A 25,861-nucleotide genomic window follows, 5' to 3' on the forward strand; every position below is an offset into this window, starting at 1 on the left:
CAGGGGAACTTTATTGTGCTACCGTCCTTGTTTCCACGTTGAGATGTGAATGCCATGGTGTTGAAATTACTCATAAGCTCTACCTTGAGAAACAAATGAAAATATGCTTACTTCTTGTTGCCTTAATTTGTGCAACCAGAAACTAAGGGGAGACGTGATCATTGTATATTTTCTTCCTTTCAGCTGAATCGCAGTGACAGTGATAGTTCCATGCCATTGTACAAGAAGACACCATTTCAGAGAAATACTGTCAGCCGCCGAAGTCTACGATGGAAGCGGGTGAGTCATGATTTGCCATTATGAATATAGCAAGATAACGGACCACTTGCAGTGCTTTCAGGTGAAAGGGATTACTTAACTCTTTATCTCCAAGGGGGGTAACCCACTATGCCGGGGCCCTTTTTTGGTGCTAAATCTAAAAATGACAAAAACTTCATTAAATGGGTCATCAAATCGAAACTGGCATACCTATTTTGATAGTTCTTCATCTAATGAATGAACTTCCAGTAAAAGAGACCTGTTTTTGGCAATTGCTGAAAAGTAATTTGATGTCGAAGTCATCATAAAGGAATGTGCCCAAGCCGTTGTCAGCGGCTCACCAGCATTGCGGTTCTGACTGCGAGCCGCTGGGAACGGCGGCTTACCGGAGATAAAGAGTTGATGTATACACCTTCAAGTTTTGTTTTATTTACCTGCCAATTGTTTTTCCATTTTGGGTTTTAGTTCCTTTTTTTTCTGCTCTGTTTCCATGGTAGTGTTTTATTTGCCAAGACTGTCGAAGAATTCTTTACTGTATTGATCCTGATTTGTAGATACTGCTGGTCCTGGGGCTGCCACTGCAGATAATGAGGAATTTACAGTGGGCACGTCAAAATGTTGCTATTGTTTTTATTTATCTTGTTTAATTGTCCAATTCCTGCATGTTCTTTTTTTAGGCTGATGGCAGCGTGGGTTTCATGCCTCTGACCAGTCACATCCCATTCCGCACATCACTGGATCTAGAGCTTGATCTGCAGGCCTCCCATACTAAGCTGTCACATCTCACAGATGAAATAAGCCGTCTCAAAGAACTTAAGTACACTTTGGAAGAGTCGAAGAACAAAGGTGTGTGTTTTTTCCAATTGCCTTGTGTTAGACTTTGAAAAGTGACGTATGAAGGAGTCGTACCCTGAGCAGTTTATTTGTGCTTTTGTTTCTATGACCTTTGTGTGTGTGTGTGTATGTGCTTGTCGGCGTATCTGTGTGGTTTATGCTACCCGTAATAAACAATTGTGGATGGTTGGCGGGTGCTCTGGTGTGGTTTGTTCCTTCTTTCCTGTCAAACAACTTTCATCCTTATCTCTCCTTTTTTGTGTTTGTTACTCTCTTGTAACACCTCTAATCTTCGGCACTTCTATGATTTTATTGTGTTATTTCATCGGATAAGGTATTAGATCTATTAATCCCAGCTGGACTGAAAACTTACAATTTTAATTTTCTAAATGGGATGTCAATAACTGGGTCGATTCGTGTTGCAGGCCGGACTGAAACTGCAGATGGCCTGGATCTGGCGTGCAGACCATAGTTTGCACATGTTTGCGTTACGGAATTAATCTTGAAAGATTGATGTTGATTTGCTTGTTATATCGAAAGGACCAAGCACATTGTCATACTGCTTTCGGGAAGTTCTGATTGTAGTTCTAAAGGTGAACCAGTGACACCCAACCCCCACCCCCACGCCACGCCACCCCTTTGTTAATGGGACTTTCACAGAGTACGTATGCTTTCACTTCTCCCCAGGAGAGTCAGAGTTGCCAAGTTGGCTGAGTGAGAATGAAAAGTTTCACCGCCTTCTCTCTATGGCAGAGAAATTGGTAAGTTCATGTTTCTTTCTGGTACCTGTGTTTTTGGGTCAGTTATTCCATAATTTTTTTTTTTTCGGGGGATGGCATCATCATCATCCCTTTCTCCCTGCATCAGGGTATAGGCCATGAACACTTTCCTCCTTTCCCTATCCTGGGCTAGCCTCTTGATATTATCCCGTGTCTTCCCACTTTTCTTAACATCATTCCCCGACTCTTCTCCAGTTCGGGGGGGGGGAATCTTAATTTTTAAGTTTCTTTCACTCTTGATATAGGACATAACTAATCTTGCTTAGTGGGAGGATGTTTGTATCCATGTTTTCTTCATCCCTTTGAACATCAGAACTATTGGATAGCTGCCAACCTGTAATAAAGAACAAAACAAACAACTTATTTGATACGTTTTTGAAGGTCTTAGTATGGATATTTTTTTTTCATATCGGAAAATGTTTTCTCAGGGTTTTTTTTTAGCATTGTTCCTCACAGACTTGTCGACGTTAAAGGGAACATTTTGAACTTTCAAGACGGATTTACCAATAATAATGAAACCAAAGCCCATTAGTCGATCGGAGTGCTGGTTTTGCTATAGCTCTACTTTGAATGGCTTGAATTTATTGAATGCAGGAAAGTGTATTGTGAAGAGTTTTTTTTTTTTGGGGGGGGGGGGGGGGGGGTGTTACGTGGCCAATGCCTACCATTTTGATCTACTGTGTGGGTAGAGCCTGTGTTTTGGTTTTGAAAACTTACAGCAGTCTTTGTTCACGTGAATCATAAGTGGGATTGTATTCTTGGTGCTATGTCATAGCATAATACCACTGGGGTCAAACATTTTTTCATTGTCCCCAGACTATGAGCAGTGTCTTGCCAGGCTGATCTAGATCTATATGTCTTTTTCAGAGCCTTTGAACAGAGAAATGAGTCCCAAACTATGGTTGTCAATGTCTCTTTTAAAGATAGAAGTAGTGTTGACTAGGCCAGGATGAATATTATTAGTTTCATTGGGGGTTTTTTTCTCAAGGGATTGAATGGGCATTCTGTGGGCGTCTTTTGCTTCTTATATTGTATGAAAAGCATCGGACGTAGTTTTTATTTATTTTGTGTGTGTGTGCTGATGAAAGCCATGAATCTGTGTTTTGGTCAATATGAGAGCTCTCTGTTCTTTTAATGTCTTACCTGATATATCAATTAATAACTCAAAACTGACCTGTTATTATCAAGGCGACCTGTGTCCAAGCAAGAAATGTAAGATTTGAGAATGCTCTTCCAGATTTGTTTCTTGAACTGCCACCCCCCCCCCCCACCCGGCACAGCTTTTCTTATTGTGTGTATAAAGGCTTGGGAGCGTTTTGGCTCCATCAAAGCTTTTAGCTGACTAAAAATCAGTCTGATTAATTGACAATATGCCTTGTGGTGTTAAGTCTGATAAGATGCAAGGTATGGCTAGAGGTATTTATGAACACTGTTCATTTTTTTTGTTTTGTTGCTGTTAACTCGTATACTTTTGAATGCGCAACTTTTCAAGCAGCAATATGTCACTGCTGATATAATGGTACTAAGGAACATTGCCTCCCACTGTTTGCTAAGCTTTGTCCACACTCTGGTCATGTGAAGGCTGGAGCCCTGCTAAGTCTTATCTTGTGAACCTTGTTTGCTGCCCGGAGGAATAACGTCCTGAATTCCCTTTTCCCCCGCCCCACAAATGTGAAAGCTTATGAGATAGGAGATAACAGTGTGGCTTGAGAGATAGGAGATAACAGTGTGGCTGTTTTTTGTTCTCAAAATACAAAATATTATTTGCTATTTTAATTTATCATTCCACCTTTTCCTTCCCTGCCAAATTTACTTTCACTGACTTTCTTGCAGCATGGCTGATGTCTTAGTTAAATCTTTGAACCCCTCTCCCCAAGGTACTGCTTGTAGTATGTTTTATTTCATGGAGAAAAATGAGATGTGTTCTTTTCATGGAGATCTATTGTTGGATGTAGGCTCTCTTTCTCAAGAAATCTAAGAGTTTTGTATGTACTTCTTTCTCTTTCTGAGAGAATTCTGACTTCTACTTTTGTCTCCGGTCTTGGTATAATAGTCTTGTTAAAGTTATCAAAGTGAATTTATTCAGTCCCGTACTGGATCAAGCTTGATATTTTAAAGTAAAGTTTGTATACCCATCGCTAGACTAAGGGAGACGGACAAGAAATGCCAACTACAGCATCAGAAAACAAGTTTTGATACAAGAAACTTGTAAAAAGTACCAAAAAGCTGTCATCTATTCCAGTTTAAATAAATGCAGGATTGTAATTCTTATTTGAATTGTTTGGAGACTAAGTATTAGGATTTCTGATTTCAATGATATCCTTGCTAGTGGAGCAGTGTGTGTATAGCTGTTGCAATGAGCTTATTACCTACCCTCTTTGCTCGTACTCTTATTTCTGTGGGTCCCTCAGTTCGTACTCATTGCTGATTTTGAAAGGCCTTGTATATTAAACCTTTTCATAAAGTTTTTGTCTAATCATTGACAACTGTATTGCTTGCCCTGTATGCATTCAGGGGGAAAGAGACAAGCTTTGACACTGATTCTTTTTTCCAAGTTGCATTCTCGCATGGCTCTGTACTTTAATGAATTCTTCATAAGCAATCAGTATAAACTTACCCTATTGAAAGGGACATCAGACCTATACAACGACCCAACGACTGTTTAAATATATTGCATAGTGACACCTTTAATAGCTTAAACCTCAAATTGAGCTGTGAATAATTTTTTTCTCTTTTTCTTTTACTTAAGTGTTTGTTCAGGGTTGGCATTTGGGCTAGTTTGGAAGCTGAAATTTTGTTATTTTGATAGAGGGAACTTTTCTCCTGCCTAAAGTCCTACCATGATATTGTCAGTTTTACATTGTTCTTTTTATTGACCTATATCTCCTTTTCTCTAGTGTTTGTTCTGTGTGGCTTTTAAGCCATTTAAGAAAGCTGCCATTTTGGACCGGTCAGTTAAGATTTGAAGCTTTTGTTTTTATTTCTCAGGCACTGACAGAGATAAGGACTGGAGTGGAGTCCTCTTGTTGAAGTTTTAGAAATAGATTTTCAAAAATCATATTTTCTCCTTTTGTGTCTAGCAGACAAGCTCAGGCATAGAGAAGCGAGAGTACATCTCTAAGCAGGACAAAAGGGCTGAGCACCTGATGAAGAAGGTCACCAAGGAGGTACAACGCATGAGACAGGGCACGCAGCAGTCTCGCATGTTCACCTTCAGGTATGCTTGCAGTACCGTATGGTGAGGATATAACTTCTGTAATGATTTTATCCAAAAAGTGATTGTGGATAAGGTTGCTTACAGGTCCGTATGTAGATGGTTGGCGGGTGCTCTTGTGTGGTTTGCTTCTTCTTTCCTGTCAAACCTCTATCTCCCCTTCTTCTTTTTTTATGTTTGTTACTCTCTTGTAACGCCTCTATTCTCCTGGCGCTCATATGACCTTATGCAGTTGCGAGTGCCATAAAACCTCTACTAAAACTAAACTAAAACAAGTCCGTGTGGGCTGTGGTGGATCTTTTTCTCTGTTGATTTGAACTTGTGGCTCATTTTCCCCGATTACAAAAGCGGGTTGTTAGAGAGGGCCACTGGTAGGTCCTCCTCCTTCTTTTCTGTCCCTCTGTTGTTTCTGTCTCTGTCTAACTTTTTCTCATCACTAAACGACCGATGTGTCAATATGGTTGTTTTTTTTACTCAAACAAACAACATACCAGTTACAAATTTATCTTGTTGAAATTTTAATCATTTATTTTTGTGCGATGTATGAAAGATTAAATGGATTCACACAGACTCGTATACTTGTGAATCAAAGCTATCTGTAGAATATATTATTTTGTCTTAGTTACATTCTGAATTATCAAGTTTATTTGACTTTCGCCACTTTTTCAGGAATATCCATGCATTGAGAAAGGTTTTTTTCTTCTGATTTATCTTTATTTGTATTTTTGGTACTTTTCAAAGTGTGTTGACTTGTTCTTCAGAATGATGCAGTATAATTTACTCTGAATCGTACCTGGATATGTAATGTTTGTGAAATGTTACACAACTGTCTAACAGCCAAGATTGCACGCTTTGTACTGCCCAGCCAAAGTTACCGAAAAGCTTGTTCACTGTACTGTCACTCTGAGACTATTCTTTGCCTAAAGATCTGTTTTTCTTTGAATGAGCTTGCTGTGCCATATTACTTTTGATACGACCTGTTTCCATGTAAGGGATGGGAAAAAATGAAGTGCATTTTCTTGCTGTGTCTTCAGTATTATCCAACACGGCGCACCGGCAGTGGAATTTTAGTTGCTGCGGGGGGTTCCCCGCCGGGCGCCTTATCACGTCGGGGTCACGGGGGGTCAGCTCCCTGTCGCCGCTCTGTCTGGGCTGACTTAATTTTTGGTACTTTTCAACGTACAATTTAAGGTGTATCCTTGTATTTATGGTAATTCTCATTTAGTGCACCCAAAGCATGCATTTCTGCTCTTGAGACTCAAAAAAGAACGGACGTTGTAACTTGTCTGGTTATTTCGTTAGACGCGCTGGAGTCGGCAATGCTAAATTGTAATTTTTTTGGGACTAGCGTGAATGAAAAAAAATCAATATAAAAAAAAAGGCCTCGTCAAAATCTGTCGAACTTTTGAACATATCATTGGTGCAGATACTCAGAAAAGATGGTATCTGCGCATATAATTGAAAGCTGTAATTTTGCAACTTTATCCATCGGGCACACAATTCGCTGTGAAGTAATTCCTCCTAATACAACTTTATGTTTCTAATATAATGGTGAATATTCGCATATTTTCTCGAAAGTTTATAAAAGTCACCATGAAGTTTCTCTATGAAAAGTACAAATCGATTTTAGTGCTAGAATACATCTTCAATGTAGATCTAATACACGAACAGCATCTGTTACACTCCAGAAATTCCTTACTTTTCTTAAAACGCTAAGTCTAGGTTTTGTAATTTGACTGAATAATAGGGATGACTTCTCGTAATTGGGTTATAAGAATAATTTTTAGCTATCCAGGGACACTGAATCAGCACCAGACTTTTCCAGCTTTAATTTTCGTTTCTAAGACCATTTGCAATAACTGACAATGTGGCAATAACTGACAATGTGACTGATTTCTTTACATTCGTAATTGTGTCAGCGCATATTTCCGACACAAAAACTAAGAATGAATGTGTTAACTATCTTTATTTTTATTCCATACAAGAAGTTTATCTATACCCATGTATTTACACGGTTTTATATTTTTTTTTATCGCTTAGATTCTATATTATATCTTTTTAGTTGTATGCAGGCTGCCACAGACACAGCATAATTCATGAACAAACGCAGAGTAACTTTCTCTTGTTTAAAAGTAAAATAAGAGCTAACGCTGATCGTCTTTAGTTAAAAAATGCAGATGTGCATCTTTCTTCTCTTATAACTTGACTATTTCTACTCGCACAGATTTAAGATTTCTCATGGTGATAGACATGATATTCGTAGTCAGTTTAACACAGATTTTGGAGAGATCTGTCGTGCCTTTTAAAAATTAACAATCATTTATTCATAAGTTTGTTACTAAAATAGGACAAATTAGGTACTCTACAAATACTTGTCTAGAACAAAAACTAAGGCACAGAAATAAACCATTCTAAAGCAGAATAAATCTCAAGACATTGAGCTTTTAGTACATCCGCGTAATGGTTTGCTATGTGGGATGGGGAAGGAGTTATATCGTTTTAAACATAGTCAAAATGCGAACTTCCTAACCGACACCGGCAAAGTCGCTTCAGGGCTCATTAACCCCGTGATCCCAAGCCGGGGAGCTCCGGCAGGCTGCTGAGTCACGCGAACTAAAAGTAACAGAATCGGGCGAAAAGTGAAGCCGTGCCAAGAGCATTGAAACAAAAATGCTTGGGGACTGTATGTCTATATGTGAGGCAGCGTGGTGGAATCAGGCTCTCGTCAATTTTTGGGCATGTAGAGTTATTGGTATCATCTTAAAGCTGGTTCACTTGCCTTTATTTGGATGAAAAAAATATCCATTTATCTTGAATACGAGTCGAGATATTTGCGAATAAAGGAGGTGGGGGTCGCCTGTTTTCAGAGCTAAAATTAATGAGAAAATAGCCGCCAAAGATTAGTTATAGTTATTTCCTTAGCTTAAGAGTCCGTGGTAACGGAAAATTTTTATTTTTTGTGCCTTTAATCAACTTTTTTCAGAAAAATCCACACAGAAATGAGTTCTTTAAAGGGCAAGAAAGGTGTTGAGCCAAAAACAAAAATTTTATAAAAATTAACAAACCTGCGGAAAAATGCAAGCTTCTTCATTTTGATTATTTTGACGAGAGTCTGATTCCACCACGCTGCCTCACATGTTATTTGTTGTGGCATTGATTTAAACAAAAATTCTTGGGAACTGTATGTCTATATGTTAATCGTTGTGGCATTGATTTAAACAAAATGCTTGGGAACTGTATGTCTATATGTTATTTGTTGTGGCATTGATTTAAACAAAAATGCTTGGGAACTGTGTGTCCATATGTTATTTGTTGTGGCATTGTTGTTTTGATAATATAAGGGTTTTTTTTGGTTTGATTTGTTTCAGGGAGAAGATGGCTTTTTTCACCAGCGCCAACATGGACGTCCCCGTTATTCCTTCAGAAGCTGCGCGAGTGGGGCCCCTCTCTAGGAGGGTGTCCAGAAGTGAGGCTGGAGGTACGGAGAAGGTATCGCCAACGAATGGATTAGCCGCACCCCCAACAGCAATTTCGCATGTCGCACCACTGTCATCATCCAATGGTGAGGTACAGGGTTTGGATGTGTTTCCAAGGAGTAGGGTAGCGGCTCCACCTCCATCAAATGTGCTCGGAGCTCCCATGGCGCCCCATTCTTCTTTGGTTTCGTCAAATGGGCTGGGTGAAGGTCACCAGCACAGATTGACCTCAGAGCGCGCTTCGGGCCCGTTACCAGCTTTCCAGGCTTGTGCAGAATTGTCTTCGAGCTCCCAGTCCCCCTGTGGCCCCAGTCAACCCCTTTCATCTATCAGTGGTATCGCTTCAATCGCCGGTCCATCTCCACAGTCGCAGTTACCGTCGTCACAGCCAGCAGAAGAAATATACAACTCCGCTACTAGTGCGAGGAGTACTGTGTTGTCCCCAGTAAATACTGCTACCCCTGTGGGCATCGCTGATCAGGATGCACTTGTGACATCAACCGTCTCTAAAAATCAAAAGCCTTCAGTTGCATCGACAGTTGAATGTGGTCAAACTGTGAACGACTTTTCTGCAGCCTCCGTTGTTGTTGAAGGCGGTGGTGGGGAAGAGGAAATGGGCTCCCTCTCCGCAGAGGGGCCGAGTGGGAGTGGTGGTGCGCTTGAATCATTTTTCCATGATGACAGGATTGGTGAAGAAGTGTAAGCAGGCAAAGCTTGGTGGAGTTTCTGTTGTCTCCGTGTGTGTGTTTTCTGTGAGTGGATGGGTCTTGTGTGGCTGCGTGAGGGGTTCTGGACCATTCTACCATTGTGGATAGCTCCTAGATAAGCAGATGGTACATGATGAGGTCTCAGGCCAGTATCAAAGAGGGTTCAGGCTCCTACTGCGAAAGGGGTATGAAAATGAAACGGGAGGGAAGAAAGATAATGATATCGATCCTCTTCTTTATCAAAACAAATTGATTGCGCAGTATAAGGCTCCACCAAATGTCACTTTTTCAAATTGACGTATTGTGGAGTTTTACACTAGGTAGTTGAAATAAAGTTGGATATGGTCTTGCAGTATCTGTTTCATAAAAAGCAGAAGGTGCTTCGGCTATGTGTATTTTCTACCACTTCCTGTACCTATAAATTGACTAAATGGAAATAGCTCAACACCACAACCACCACCACCACACTCGCATACACACACACACACACACACACACACACACACACACACACACACACACAGACACACTCACACAGACACACTCACACACACACACACCAACCCCCCAAAGAAAAAAAAATAGTATAGGAGTTTTTGAAGGGTAATTAAAGTCTTGGAATTTGAGGAGTCTTGTATTTTATTATCAGCAAAATGGTGGTGACTCCCTGCACTTTTTTGTTTACCCATTCTAATGTAAGTACTAGTTGTCATGTGTGATATTAAACAATGGTGCTTTATTTTCCTGTCCTATGGAAATTATCTTGCTGTTTTTTTACCGGTTCGTTAAGGCAAATGTCAGATTTTCAATAGCTGTCCTGCTTGTTTCACATCTGTTTGTTGGTTTTGCTGCTTGTATGCTTTTCCCATCAGCGGATTAAGCCATGTGTCAGAAGTCCCTGAATGATAATTATAATGCTCACTATCGAGCAGCTTCTTTTTAGGTCACTGAGGCTGCGCATCCAAGACATTCGACAACACTGGAAAATGTAGTGTTTTGGGGCGCTTTGAGCAAGAAAACGTGCAGCCTCGTTATTTATGCACATGTTTCAATTTTGTTTTCTTAGTCTTAAAGTCGAAAAGGCAGGAATACAGATGCATGTTATGAAATATGCAAATTCGTTTTTCTGATTTGTGTGGGTTGGTTTAAAATAGCTGCAACTTTTCTTTGTTTGGCTGCTGTTGGGACATTTGTGTCTGCAACTATAGTATGTCCTCTAAGAGTCAAGAAGTTGTAAAGGGTACCAACACCGTAACCTTTTTGCATTGTTTAAAGAAACCTCTGGGTTTTGGTGGGTTTTTTTTAAAGCAGTCTATATATACTTCTCTGAGATAGTGAAGTGTTAGCATAGTGTGCCTGAGTAGAGTGTGACTAAATGATTGATGCAAATGCAGTGTTTTTTCTCCCTGTACAAAACTTGTGATGTATAGTGTAATAGTCTTATTTGCACATGAGCATACGCACCCACACACACAGACCGCACACATGTGCACACACACACACACACACACACACTCACACACACACAAACACTGCACACATGTGCAGACACACACTCATGCACACCACACACCCACACACCACAAACACACACACACACATAAACACTCTTTTATAAATGTATACAAGTACATCATCACTTACGCTTTTCGACACCAGCTGCCCTTCTCCTACCTTTGATTAAATCAGTCATCCCTCAATGAAATGATTTTGCTGGACAAAATTATATGTCTGTTGCCTCTATCTCATCATCCCCTGATACTATTTACAATGCATTTGGGCAAATTTCATTCGTAACAGTCGATATATATACTAGCATTAAGCCTGTACAGTTCATCTGTATAACAGTCACTCTTTGAGTAGTGCACCTTCCATATTGTGATGTGATTGTTCATTCATGCAACAGTTAACTTCAGTTTTCCTCCCCGCTGATTGTTGTCGATTGCGATATGATGAATGCCTCGCTCTTCGCGGTAAAGACATCTCTATAGAGGTTTTGATTATGGTGTGTCAAGATGTGAGTGAAGACTGTTTTCTCGAGTTTGTTATATATATAAATTGTTCTATATTCTAATCTGGCCTAGGTCTCATTGCAGCCTGCAGAGAGAGAGATATATATATATATATATATATATATATATATATATATATATATATATATATATATATATATATATATATATATATATATATATATATATCTATCTTTCACTGCTGAGTGATATGGATGTTACTGCTTTCAGAGTTTTTTTGTTTTTTAAAAATTGTTTGATCAAGTAAGTTTGCTTTTAGACCGACACTTGAGGACGTTTTGTTAACAAGGAGTGTCTGTCACACACTAAAGACTGAAGAGACTGTTATAATGCCTGCGTAGAAAATGGAATCTGACAAGATCATGCAGCAGACCTACCAATCACTCCATGACCAAGAAATTTTTCTCAAAATCCTCCCTTAAAAATAAGAATTTGTTTGGGGGAGGGGGGGGGGGGATTGGAGTCTCCCGAGCCCTTTTAGATTAAGATAACAAACTGACCGTGGTAAATAAATATGTATTGTGAATGTACACGTGTAAATCAATGCTATTAAAAATGTATATTTTCGTGTTATCCAGGATAGCTTGTGCAAATAAATGTAAAAATATACATGTATATGCGTGTCATTTATGGTAAGTTGCTTACAACCTGACAGAATTGGAAATTGTATTTCAGTCATATCTGAAGAGGGTTCTTTGTTGGTCAAAAAACAAGTGGGAGAGCACTGATTTTATTGGAGTACTTGATAGGTCTGCATGCAGTGCTTCTTTTGTGTGTTTGACATCATAACTCAAAGTCCTCATAGTCATAGCATTTTGACTCCACCCATCCCTTCCCTTTCAACTCCCTTTCCGCCTCTTTCCTTTTCCAAGAGTTTCTGCCTGTTCTCATGATGTAACAACTTCCCACCCTCAGCAAATATTACTCGTTTTTTAAAAATTAGTTTTTACTGAACCCATGTCATCCACCCTCCCCCATCATGTGTTGGTTGGTTAAGGCTATTTGAATGATATGTGTATGAAAGGTAAAGAGAGAGAGAGAGAGAGAGATATGAAGTGAGAAAGAAGGTGGAAAAAAAGTGAGCAGAGTCAAGTCATTTGTGCGTAGCACGTGTAGTTGCTCTCAAGCTGGTATGCCGACGAGGTTTGATTTTCAGTGTGAGGGGCTACGATATACCAAGCAGCTGAGCTGCACAATGCTGTTTTCTTGCTTCTTATTTAGTTTTCCAGATAAATTTTGTCATGAAGCCTTTCCAACAAATGAGCGAAGAAACAAGATTTTTTTTTTTTGATAATTGTTTTTTTTTTTTTAATCGAAAGGTCTTGTTTGTTTAATGAAAAGCATTTTCGACCTGTCATTATGTACTTTATTGACATTCCGTTTCCTGCAGATTTTGAAGTGATGCTTCCTTCCCTTCCATTTGCCAGCTCCCCGGGCTGGCTTATATCCTTCAGTTTAACACTGTGATTACTGAAAAGTTGAATAAATGTTTGGGATATTGTTCACGGGGTTCATCATGCACGAGAATTCTGTTGTTCTCTTGGCGCTGACCCTCTGCAAATATACCTGTTGTAAAATGTGTACTCTCATGTTGAGTTCAAGTTTTTGATTTTTGTACAGATGTCATATATTCTGCACTCAGTGCAAAGTGTTATGTAGATAGTGTATGTAAAAGATGTTTTTGGTTCCAGTTTGAAGATTGTATGACATTTATTTTGTGCTAGATTCAGACTGTAATGCCTATGACAGTAATTTCTTAAAGAGAGAAAGAGCTGTGTAATTTCCTTCTTTTTAAAGTAAATGCTTTGTAATTGCCTCTTGTGTTCATCGTGTGAATCTCAATTTGGGTATACAACTGAAGCGTGATGTCACTGCTGCAAGCAATCCTCTTAAGTCCAAACTTTGAGAATTTTCAATTTTTGCACCCTCCCAAAGCTCTATCAAAAAAGCACTTCTCAACATCGCTGAAATTCTGTTTAGTGCTATGTTCGAGGCTTACAATTTTCTTGCTTTTCTTGATTTCTGACAGGAACAACATGATAAAAACTATTTTTGTCTCTTTAGTAAAAAGTACCTACACGGACTTAAATGGATTGTTTGAGACATCAACGATGAAACTTTGCAGTGAAAGACATTTAGAACTGCTTATGATCCACGTTTCAACCCATTCTATGGAAGCTACTGTCCGTACATTTTTCCTGGAAACAGTAGGGTTTCTGTCACACCTTGCAACAAATCTGCAAATCGTATTGGGAATGGGAACATTCAGAAGGCAGGTCTAGTTCTTCGTTCTGTCAATTTCCCTACACAGAGAACAAATCGTCCCACGCACTGTTTGTTTGATAAGGCTATGTGAAAGAACTGTTAAAAGAGATGAGACGCAGCTTTTTTGTTTCAAGAGCAGCATTTTGAGCACATTTGGTTCCATGTTGCAGTTTTCTGAATGATGAAGTTATGGTCACTCCCTCTTCACTTAGGACAAGGTTTAAATAATATAGTGTAAAGCGCATAGAGCCTGCTGTTGAGCGGGGATAGGCGCCATACAAATGCTATTTATTATTTATTATTAAAACCCTCTGGGCGTGAGTGCTGACTTCTTCTATTACGCCATAGTCCATTTAGCAGAAAGTAGGAGGATTCTGATTTATTTAAAGAAACAAATGTTGTTGATGTGGGGGGGTTGAGAGGGTAGGGGCTTGAGGGAAGGGAGGAAAAAATAATCTTTTAGTAGTAACTTGATTAGGTTTTAGTCCATTCTAATGCTGTTGGATTTGCGTCATTCTAGAGGTGTCAGTATTTAGAAAAATTGTGGTTGTTACTTTTTTTCTCTTGTAGCTTTTTTGCCGAGTTTGTAGCACAAATTAATCATTTACAAAATCGATTTCCCAACTCTAACCTGTGACAAAGTTAGAAAGCATAAATATTCTACAATCAGTAACAGAGCTTTTCTATATATTGTATGCCGATTGTTGTATAGTTCTTTAAATTGCTAGCAGTATTTTCTCATGGGTTTCCTCTTCATTAGCAGGATATTGATTGATGAAGAAGCCTCTGGGCATGGGGCTTTCTGAAGTTTTATTCCCCGACTCAATGAGGATGCTCATTTGGATCATTTAACAGCGCTTGAAGGCACACTGTTTTTAAGACGCTTTAAAAATATAAAAAAAGCAGCAGCATTACTTTATTATTCTTACAGAATTTTAAGTTCTGTTTTCTCTGTCTGGAACTTTTGAAGACAGGCCAAACGGCATGCATACCATAAACCATGCGAATTTGTGTTCAACATGGCATACAATGAAATTATGCAAATATGCAAATTCTTTGTGTTTCTCCTTTCAGCATGTTGATTCAGAGTATGCCACAACATTGCCTATGGTCTGCTGATTGGACATATTTGTCCCGTACGTCCTTAAAGAGTTCAATTATAGTTTGATATTTTTCTCTTCTGAGAAAATCGTTGATATCATAACTGTTAGCTTTCACTATCACCTTTTCCTTTCCTCTTGTTTTTTTTTGGACAATATTGCAAAAATCCTTTTGACCTAGGGTTTTTTCTTTCTTTTTATCAAGAGGAAAATGAAAGGCAGTGACCCACGGTAGAGATATTGTGGATGTAATTCTTGACAATTACTTCATTCATTCCAGTCTGGAATGTAAATCTTTGCATCATATCAATGTGCTCTTGCTCGTATTTTGATGCATTAATTGTACTGCTCATAGGAGAAAAGAAATTCAAAGTGATTTTTTTCTTTCTTTGATAATTTCCTTGAGGAAAGGTGGATGCTGCAAGGTGAGATAGAAAGGGTTAAAGGGTTTAAACATTTTTTTTATTTTTTTTTTTTTTTAGAAAGAACGTTACTGTCCATTCTTGATTAAGATAATATCTTGTATTGGTAGTATGCTAACCACACATTGAGGCAATGACTGTGTTGAGACCAGTACATTAGGCTTTTTTTTTATAGGCACATATGGTCTTCCACTGCAGTCTGTTGTTATTTTTTTTGGGGGGGGAGGGTTTGCCTGTGGAGATCATTTTCTCCTCTTGGTGTAGTAACATTGATTCCCCCCCCCACAGGATTGTTTAACATTTTTTTGTTGTTGTTTTAAATAAGATTAAATTTGTGATTAGCAAGACTAATGGATATTGAACCATAGATATAACGTCATTTTAACTGTTGTAAGCGTGCAAGGTCTTTAACCAAATGATGCAGTATGGGTTCAGGCATGGATCAGAATTGTATGTTTTTCTGTTCAGAAGATTATGCGGTCTCTTATAGCTCACCATTTTGAATGTACAATATGTTTTGAAAGTTTTTGGGGTTTTTTTTAGGAGTGGAAGGGTTAGAGTATGACTTGTTGACGTTCGTATATTTCTGTTCCAGAAAACGACATTTGTACATGTGTTGGCTCTGGTGTAGTGAATTCACGTAAACAGTTGGGGGAAAACCCATTGGACATTTGTTTTGTTTAGTTGAGGCCATCGGGTACTTTAGGTTTGTTTTCATGGCACTCTGTTCTAGTGGAAAACACATGGAAAGAGAAACAAGTTTTGTTGAACAGAAAATGATCTGGTTTTAAAGGCGTGATGAAGAGATTGTGAGGTGTGTGTTTGTGTGTGTATTTGAGTGCGTATTTGAGTGCGCACATGGATGTAAATTGTGCACTCGAAAGGGAGTGATTTGACAACCTAATACTCAAAAAAGCAAACTTGTACATAGTTTGCAGATATATACATATATTTAACATAGTATTTATATTGTAGCCTCTTACGGCACCATTGTAAATTTCTGCTTCCTCCATGCTCCATTACTAAAATATTTCTTTGGCCACGAAGAAAGGCGGAGGATAAGTGCAGGTGGCTGGAAGGCTCCACAATCAGTTTCCCTCGCCCCCCCCTTCTCCCCATTCTTTCTGTCTGTCTTACCTTTTCCCCTAAGTAGATGTTATCGTCGTATGTTGGTTTTCTCTACTCTAAATCTGTACTTGACAGAGTGAAAATTGATTTACAAAGAAAAAATCTATAAAATAGATCTTAATTTCCTTCATATTGTTTTCTCAGTTAGAAACAAAATGAAGAAAAATGGACTAACATTGGACTCAATTTTTTTTTGTGAGTTGAAGTTTAATCAAGGAAGATAGTGGTGGATTTTAAAATGTTGTTGGAGAGATTTGATTTATATGTGAGGCAACGTTGTGAAATCAGGCTCTCGTCAAAATAATGGAATAGAAAATACAGGCATTTTCTGCCAGTTTGCGCAATTTTTATTGATTAAAAAAAAAAATTTGGGGGGGCTCAACTCCTTTATGTCCGTTAACAAATATTTCCGTGTGAATTTTACTGAAAAGCGTTGATTAAAGGCATACAATTATTTTCAGTTTTCAAGGCCTCTTAAACTATTGAAGTTACCAAACTTTGGCGGCCATTGTCTTGCTCATTTTACCTCTGAAACCAGTCGACCCCCACCTCTTTCAATGGCAAATATCTCAACTTCTTTTCAATGTAGATGGGTAATTTTTTCATCAAAAGCATGGCAAATGAACAAGTTACCAGATGATACCAATAACTCCACATGCCTCAAAGTTAACGAGCGCCTGATTCCACTGCATCGTGACACATATGCTCTACCCTACCTTACAGACGTGTTCACTTGGACCTGTTGACTGCTTCTTCTTAAACAAACTGCCCCGCATTGTCTTAGTATGAGACACGGCAGTGTCAAAGAAATTTGCGTTACATTCTGGTTGATGTCTTTACTCCTTGTGTTGCACACACCCCTCCCCTCCGCCCACCCACTCACCCTCTCCAACATAGACACACATATCCCCATTTACCCACCATGTCGTTGAAGCGTGTGGTCGATGATGCTAGTAATCCAAAAAACAACTTAACTTTATTATAGAAAAGTTTAATGTAACACTTGAAGGAATTCTTATAGGCCTAACTGCTGGTATAAATAATCCCCACCCACCCCCTGAAAAGACTAATAAAGATAAAGAGCAAGTCCTTTTGAAAAGTAAAGTTACCCGTTTACAAGATGTTTTATGCTGTTTATCTTTCTTTTATTTGATATAACACATCTTTCTGGGAAAAGAAGTTTGAACTGTATCCTGCTTGGTAGTTTATACGTTGGACTTTTTTTTAGTAAGGGAAATGCTGTATTCAGTTTTCATGTCTCATGACATTTGTTTGATAGGAGTTGTTTAGTAAAAGCATATCAGGCTGCTAAAATTTTATGATCTTATGGGAGATAGAGCCAGTTCTGTGGCTCTTTTCGTCTCGGTACATAGTCAAAGCAGCTCCCTTTTGGCATCGTGTTCTCTCCCCATCCCCCTTCACTGGTAGTCCACTGGTGTCTGTGGCATACAATTATCTTGTCTGTTGCATGCAGAAGACCTGAGGTTGATTCCCATGTGGAGGAGAATTTTTATTGAGTTTCACAATCTTTCCATCGGCCAGGGTTGGCCCTGACTGACAGGATCGTAAGCCCTCCTTCTAAATTATCTTCATTGCGTTGATGAAGGTGTAAAAACACCTAAATAAAGAAAAGGGAAAAAAATTAGGTAGTCCCTCAGTCAGTACTGCTGTGTGTTTTTACTTCCCTTAAGTGTCATTTTGAAGGGGGGGGTGGGGGTGGACTTAGAAGTAGTGAATCATAGAGATATAAACAGGGTATGTACTGAAAGTTACTGAAAAGGTGACATATTATGCTTTCGACAATCATGTCATGCCTATTTGTGACATTAGAATACCTATTTCATTATGTTAGCTCCAAGAGCATGCCTACGAGGCGATAGAAGCAAAATGAGTCAGTGTCACTTAACATTCAATAGGTTTATTCTGAATCATCTTTAATTTTTAAAGTTTAAAAAAAAACTCATTTTTAAATTCTAATCCAATTTCCTCTGTCTTGCTACAACATGTGTAGGCCTGTCGTAAGCACTGCTTGGACGTTAACTGTTCAGATCTAGATTCTAGATTAGCAGGATGCAAAAAGGATTCCACCTCTTCTGAACGAGGGAAATCTGTCTTTTTCTAATTGGGTGGTTGGTGGGTGCTGTTGTAAGGTTTGTTCCCTCTTCCCTTTCAAAGATCTGTTGTCCTTATCTCTCTCTCTCTCTCTCTCTCTCTTTTTTTTTTTTGGGGGGGGGGGGGGTAAACAACTGCATTGTTTGAACCAAAAATTTTTTTTTAAAAACATCCCAAAAAGCATTGAAGATCTTCCAAGCTGTTTTAGGTTTTCCTGAACCTTTTTATTAGCCTTTCTTGTTGAGAGAATTGAAGGATTTGGTCTTCTTCTGTCCATTAGCTCTGTTCACCAGTGTTAAGATACTCCTCTGTTTTTTTATGATCTACTCTTCAAATCCTGATATCAATTGGTATTTGATCAGACTGCTTCTGGCTGTATCTTGTCTGGAATTTAGCTTTCGTACATGCTTTGCATCCCTCATTTCTGAATCGTCTGGTAATTTGATTGAGTTTTTTAAAAAAGACCTTCGTGTTTGAAATGAAGCAGTTGTTTTATAAATACAGTCAAACCATGTATTTTAAAATTATTTTTTTTAAACTTTCATGAAAATTCAGTGTATGTACCTGCAATATTCGAGGGTGTTTTTGTAAATTATTTTTCTCCGATTCCTTCCCAAACTTTCCCTTGTTGTAGAATGGGGATGTTGTTGTATAAAAAAAATCAACTGCTGTTTTGTTGGAGCAATACATGTCATTTCTACCTACTGTTGAAATGAATGATGTATACACTACTACTAAGTGCAGTCAAATGGTTAAGAATACCTTGTCTTATAAAATGTCGGCTGCATTTATCTCGTGGATGTCTCTTTGCATTCATTTGCTCAGATATACCGAGGTTGGTTGGATCTTTCTCACAGGGGTGTGGTCAATGTAATATTTATAGTTGTACTAAAGTGTCTTAGTTGTGCCTGTATGTGCACTTCTTATCTCTCCCTTCTCTTTATGAGCCTGTAAATTTTAAGAGTTAATGAGATAGTTACATAAACATACTTATTTATGATATATTTGTAAAAAAAAATATCAAATAAATATGGATACATTTTAAAATGATTCAAGGATTGCTTTTCTTCGGTCATTTTTTGTTGTTGTTCATTATTCGTTTGTGCAATTCTGTTTTCCTTGTTCATTTCAGTTTATATAACTCCTACGTCTTTAACGTTATAAAAATCTTATTCTGTTTCTTCATTCTATTCTGTCAAAGATGTGAACATCAAGTGAATATTAAAAGAGATACACTGGTGGTTGTCGGGTGCTCTGATGTGGTTTGCTCCTTCTTTTCTATCAAACATCTGTCATCCATATATCTCCTCCTATTCTGTGTATGTTACTCTCTAGTATTACCTCTAATCTTCAGCAATTATATGATGTAATTGTGTTGCGACGAGGACAACGAGGAAGTGATAGGAAAACAAGATAGATCCAGTCTGAGATGAGGTAGGAAGAAGGTGGTAGCGATGGATTGGACATACTTTCAGGAAGTCAGGCAGCTGCAAAACAAAGAAAGTGTTGGATTGGAATCCACAGGGCAAAAGATCGAAGGGAAGACCGCGTGGAACCTGGAAAAGAATTACAGAAATTGATGTACAACAGAAAAGTGATGAGACATGGAATAACATCAAGAGGCTAGCCCAGGATAGAGAGAGGTGGAAAGTGTTTGTCCCTGGCTTATACCCTGGTGCAGGGTGAGAAAGGCAATGATGATGGATGGATATATGTGTTGTAAGTGCTAAAAGACTTGTGGGTGATTAGTAGGGCTGGGCGAGTACCCGGGTTTATTACTCTTCCGCTTCGTTAATGCTTTGCAAATGGACTTAAATTATGTCCCTGCGTTTGAACTTCATTAAGTACTTAGTACTTATCGATACTGAACTCTGTAAGTCCTCAGTACTCGATATTGGCCAATATCGACTAGTGCCCACCACTACTCGTACCTCCTTTCCCTGGAAACCAGCAGACCACAAAAAGGCCACATTTGGGCATGTTGTAAGGAAGTTTCCAAGAATCAGTCGGATACTTTGGTAGGGCTAGGCCTATAGTTTTAATTTCAGTGTCCTTATGGAAGCAACATGGGTGCAGTTCTAAGAATCCACAGAGAAGCGGAAAATTTCTAAAAATTATGAGAAGTAAAATAGTTTCAAAGGCTTTGGCTTTGTCATTTTAGAACAGTTTCTATCAAGATGTCTGAAAGAAAGTCATACGCTTGGGATTACTTTGAGAAAAGAAAAGACGAAAAAAGGGCATCCCGCAACATCTGCAAAAGCATAATAAAAGTTCAACTTCAATCCTCTTAAAGTATTTGAAGGGAAAACACGCAAATGAAATCGCTAGAAGGCAGAGCAGTACAGAAACACCATATTATGAAAATTGGAATGTCAGGTACCCGAGTACTCTGGTACTTTTTTCATTACCCGGGTATCAAATTACCCGCATAATCCCAGGCCTAGTGATTAGTGGGTGCTCTGGTGTTGTTTGCTCCTTCTTTCCTGTCAAACACCTCCATTGTTCTTATCTCTCCTTCTTTTTTTGTGTTTGTTACTCTTTCGTAAAACCTCTAAATAGTCTTCGGCACTTGCATGACTTGACGACTTAATTGTGTTGCAAGTGTCATAAAGCTCTTACAAGAACAAACAACTCTTTTCTAATTCTAAAACGATAACTTTAAGACTTTCATTACAGACCTTTCTATTTCTATGAAGCTGGCCGTCTGAAAGGGGACACGGTCTTGGAGAATCTGGAAAAAATTGCCTAGTTTTACTTTTCTGTTAATTCCCACAATGTTGTGTGGCCGGTCCATGACCATTAGCTCAGTTAGCATCATGCGAACTACCGAGTGGATGGCTGTGGTTTGAATCCCCAACCAGGAGTTTTTGAACTGAGGTTTTTTGGTGGAGTTTTTAAGGCTCTCCACCTGTTTAGCTTGGTGGTGTTGTATTTTGGAGGTGAAATTTGGAGGTCCCTCCTCTTAAACTATCCGTGTTTTGAGTTTAGTTTTAGTAAGAGTTTTACGGCACTTGCAACACAACAATAAGGTTCATATAAGTGCCGAAGATTAGAGGTGTTGCAAGGGAGTAACAAACACAAAAAAGAAGGAGGAGAGATCAGGATGATGATAGATGTTTGATAGGAAAGAATGTGCAAACCACACCAGAGCACCCGCCCACCATCCACTAAAAGTTTTGATAGGGGTGTTAAATCTGTACAACAACAATTTGATGGTACATTGTAGGCTACACACTCAAAAGCTAGGAGCAACAAGCACAAAACAAAAAATAGATATGACAAAATACAGAGAGGACTTCAATGCGAGCTCTTTATTGAAGGCACAGTGAAATCATCATGACTTAGAAAGACAGGTGCTGTAAAACAGTGTCTCCAATAGTATATTTTGTAAACTAATTCTACGAGGCAAAAATGGTAATATAAATATAATCAGCACATTTGTGGGCTTCAGTAAAGTCGATTGCATCAGTGAAACAGTTGGACTCTGTGAACAGATGTGTAGGCACAAAAAAACAACCCCCCACCCCCTAAAAAAAAAACAAGAACAAAACCAACCCCCAACAACTTTTAACATTGCAAGAAGAAGAAGAAGAGATGAATAGAAAGATGTAGTAATTATTGAACGTATTATTAGAAAGAGTGCTTGCATTTGTATATATTGCAAACTAATAGTGGGCTCCTCATGCTCACTAATTAGATGAAGAAACACCATAAAGTTGCTTCCTCAGAATGACTAAGTTCTACCTGACATTTTTGGTCGTTTTGAGCTACTATGAAGCCAATGAGGTCAGAAACCAAATGTTCTATCCGCTCTATCAAAATTCTAAGAATATTAGGGAGTCGTTATCAAGATATATGTATTCAAAGAATTGTTGCATTCGATGGAGCTTGAAATATTGGGAAACTCAAAATTTCGACTTCATATTTCTCAAGATTAGGTATTGAGCAGATAGAACTTGGTAATTCTGAGGTGGTGAAGTATAAAGCTTGTGACTTTGTGCGCGTGCAGAATCTTCAAATGCTACAAGTCATACAGTAACATAAGGTACATATTGTCGCTGTCGCAAGCAATCCACTTTAGTCAAAATTTTGAGAATTTTCAAATTTTACACCCTCCCAAAGCTCTCCCAAAGACGCACGTTTCAATATCACCAGAATGCAGTTAATGCTACGGTCAAGTCTTACAATTTTCTTGCTTTTCAAATCTTGAATCCTGACAGGAGCAATGCAACAAAAACAAAGTTTTTTGTCTCTGGTGTAAAAAGTATCGGGTGTCTGCGCAAAACTTTCCTTTACTTTTATCTACCGCTTATACCCTTTTGGGTGTCGCGGGAGCAAAACTTTGCAACATCTTAAAAATCAACCACACTGTTCTAATAGTCACTGTGTGTGCATTGAAGAATAAATCCAAAAGGCTCAAGTTTGAGGGAATAATGTGGTGACTACTCATTTGTAAACCTCTGGCTTTATTAAGGCATTCCCCAAAACATTTTTGCAACCACACTAGGACCATTCTAGATATTTGGGGTATGGCCCAATCCCACTGGAACCAGGCCTCTACAATATAACACCTTTAGCTGAGATGCTGACAATATATACAGGAAAGATCTCCAGATACTTTTAACACTTACAGTACCGAAGTTTAATATTGAAAAACCCTCAAGTACCGCACCGGTGTAGAATGCTGAAGACGTGGTCGAGTTTTTTATTTATTAAAAAAACCTTGGCAACCCAAGATACACACTTTAAAAACTCATAAGGGTTCATCAACTACTCAGCTATCATACAGAGTGACTTCCTTTAGTATTTACTTCAGTTCAGTGCGTCCGTTCGTTGTTTAATTTTGTTTAGTGTGCCTGGTCGCGTAGGCGACTAAAGTCACCAGCGGTAGTGAGCGCATACTACGGCCTGGCGACTTAAGTTGCAGACGGTACTGTAAGTGTTAAACTATATCAGCCAGACCTTGGGGGCTCTCGTGGCCTAGAGGTTAAGGTGTTGGCCTCTCATTCTTCTCTAAAATTGTCTCCTTTCCCCTCCTTTCCTGCTCTCTAGCAATGTTCTGTTGTCTGCTTTCGTTTCCACTTTCTGCTCCCACCCCCTCACCTCCTTTGCCCCCTCCTCTGGGCTCCTGACTCTTTCTACAGCCTTTCTACTGCTACTCCTTGGCTCCTCCTGACTGCTGTCTTTCTGCCAAACCCCTGATCTTCTGGTAGGAAAGATCTACACCTAGCCTTCTCGGACAAGGGTGAAAAATCTCGGAGGGCCCGTGTGCAAGTTGCCCACGTTAAAGATCCCTTGGTGGTCTAAAATCGATAAGAGTAGGCTTCCGCCGCCATCCGGGCAAAATTCAAAATTTCCTACCAACTGAAAATATTAGGTGTGTCCTGCGCGCTCATATGACCTTATGCAGTTGCGAGCACCGTAAAACACTTACCCAAAAAAAAAAAAGCCAGCCCTTTCCAAGACAACCATCCTTTGTCAAAGAAAAAAGTTATCTTAGACATGTGGTCCTCTCAAACAGTCATTATATTTATTATTAATATGTGAGGCAGCGTGGGGGAATCAGGCTCTCATCAAAATCATCAAAGTGAAAAAACTTGCATTTTTCTGCCGGTTTGTGAATTTTTATCAAGTTTTTGTTTTTTGGCTCAGTACCTTTCGTCTCCATTAAAGAACTCATTTCAATGTGGATTTTCCTGAAAAACGTTGAATAAAGGCACAAAAAATGTAAATTTTCAGTTACCATGGACTCTTAAGCTAAGGAAATAACAAATCTTTGGCAGCCATTTTCTGACTAATTTTACCTCTGAAAAACAGGTGACCCCACCTCCTTCTTTTGCAAATATCTCAACTTGTATTCAAGATAAATGGATATTTTTTTTCATCCAAATAAAGACAAAAGAACAAGCTTTAAGATGATACCAATAACTCTACATGCCCAAAAATTGACTAGAGCCTGATTCCACCACGCTACCTCACATATATATAGAGAAAATGCAAGGTGGGAAGTGGTTATATTATGTATAGGTGGTTGTCTAGGACAGGTGGTTGCTAGAGCAGGTTTGAAGTTTGACTATATTTTGTACACATGTGCATGACCTTCATGATGCCATAAAGCTAACTGTTTAAGTACTTAGTGATTCAGTAATAGTGCTAGATTTTCAAATAATTGATTAAGGTTTCCAAATCTATTTCAAAATACTAAAAAAGCCACAGCAAGCAGTGGTGCAACATCAAATAGTGTAAACTAATGTGATTGTTGCTAAAGCCAGGGTGGTTTCGCGTCTCCTTGTGTGTGTGTGTTTGTGTGTGTGTTTGCGTGCATGAGTGTGTTTGTGAGTGAGATTTTGTGCGTGTGTGGTTGTGAGAGAGTATTGTATATGCATCTGCACATTCACGCTTGTGTGTGTGTGTGTGTGTGTGTGTGTGTGTGTGTTTGTGTGTGTATTTGTATGTGTGCATCAGTGCACAGAAGACAATTTTCTTCCTGTCAGTATAATGGCTTTTTTGGTTTGTTTTATCAATACCAGTTATTCTCAAACCACATTCCTACACAAATCATTCTAGAAATAAAAAAACAAATAAAAAATGAGTATTGCAAGCACAAGCACCAAACAGTGTTGATGATCTGATCAAAGAAGACTTACATGATACATTATAACTTACAAACAAGGACAAATAAATTAAAAGAAAAGAGAAAAATCCAGAAATGGCCAGAGATGTATTAGTATTAGCATTGGCCAATTCCCTAACAAACACAATAGAGCAGTGGTCCCCACACTCTGGTCCGGGGACCAGCCCAGGGGTCATCGGGTGCAAGGCCACACAAGAAAACCAAAAAAACGCCCCCCAAAAAACCATTGCCTGTTTAAAAATCAATTAATTAATTATATTATCAGAATCTGAAAGATGTCCTATTTTGAAAAATGAATGGATTCTCACGTCTCCGACTGATACTGCGTTAAGGTACTTTGTGTATTTCTATGCATTTTACTGTTGCATTTGCCTTAATTTTATTTGTACAATTATTATTAGATATTTTTTTTCATGCTGGTCATATAATTTTTTTGGTTGTGTTTATCCACCACAACTTGAAGACGGGGGTCCACGAAAATATGTCTTACATGAAACCGGACCATGGAGTGAAAAAGATTGGGGACCGCTGCATGCTGCAATAGAGGATAGATAAGTCAGAGAGGATAAAAGAGTGGGGATACACTTCAGACAGGTACATTAATAAATCAGACATGATTTCACAGGAACAAATATGATGTGAGAACACCATCACAGCGGGATGCGTATGGCATGAAATAATAAATTAATGGCATTTTATACAGTCAAGAAAAATATGATTATATAAAGTGGCAAGCATATAAAATGAGGAGCAATGCCAAAAAGTTCACTATCAAGTTCTCCCTAAAGTTTCATATGTTATCAAAGGTCTATTAAAATAAATAGCATTTGTATAGCGCATATCCCCGTTCAACAGCAGGCTCTATGCGCTTTACACTATATTATTACCCCAGCAGACCA

The 25,861-nt window shown here is 38.7% G+C and overlaps 1 protein-coding gene across 3 annotated transcripts in view; it reads left to right on the forward strand.

Annotated features, from left to right (window-relative positions):
• Nucleotides 1-9,705, forward strand: part of LOC101846498 (protein KIBRA) — a 56,518-nt gene extending 46,813 nt beyond the window's left edge. Inside the window, exons 21-26 of one of the 3 annotated variants that reach the window (XM_035969165.1) lie at nt 184-279; nt 936-1,104; nt 1,780-1,853; nt 3,060-3,083; nt 4,955-5,088; nt 8,454-9,705. In XM_035969165.1, coding sequence (XP_035825058.1) covers nt 184-279; nt 936-1,104; nt 1,780-1,853; nt 3,060-3,083; nt 4,955-5,088; nt 8,454-9,264 — 1,308 coding nt within the window. In that variant the 3' untranslated portion in view covers nt 9,265-9,705. Of the gene's footprint in view, nt 1-183; nt 280-935; nt 1,105-1,779; nt 1,854-3,059; nt 3,084-4,951; nt 5,089-8,453 lie in introns of all 3 variants that reach the window. The other 2 variants (XM_035969166.1, XM_035969167.1) reach the window with 2 other exon arrangements.
• The last annotated feature ends 16,156 nt before the right edge of the window (nt 9,706-25,861 follow it).

The sequence above is a fragment of the Aplysia californica genome, unplaced genomic scaffold (genome assembly GCF_000002075.1).
Source record: "Aplysia californica isolate F4 #8 unplaced genomic scaffold, AplCal3.0 scaffold00122, whole genome shotgun sequence".
Lineage (NCBI taxonomy): Eukaryota > Metazoa > Mollusca > Gastropoda > Aplysiida > Aplysiidae > Aplysia > Aplysia californica.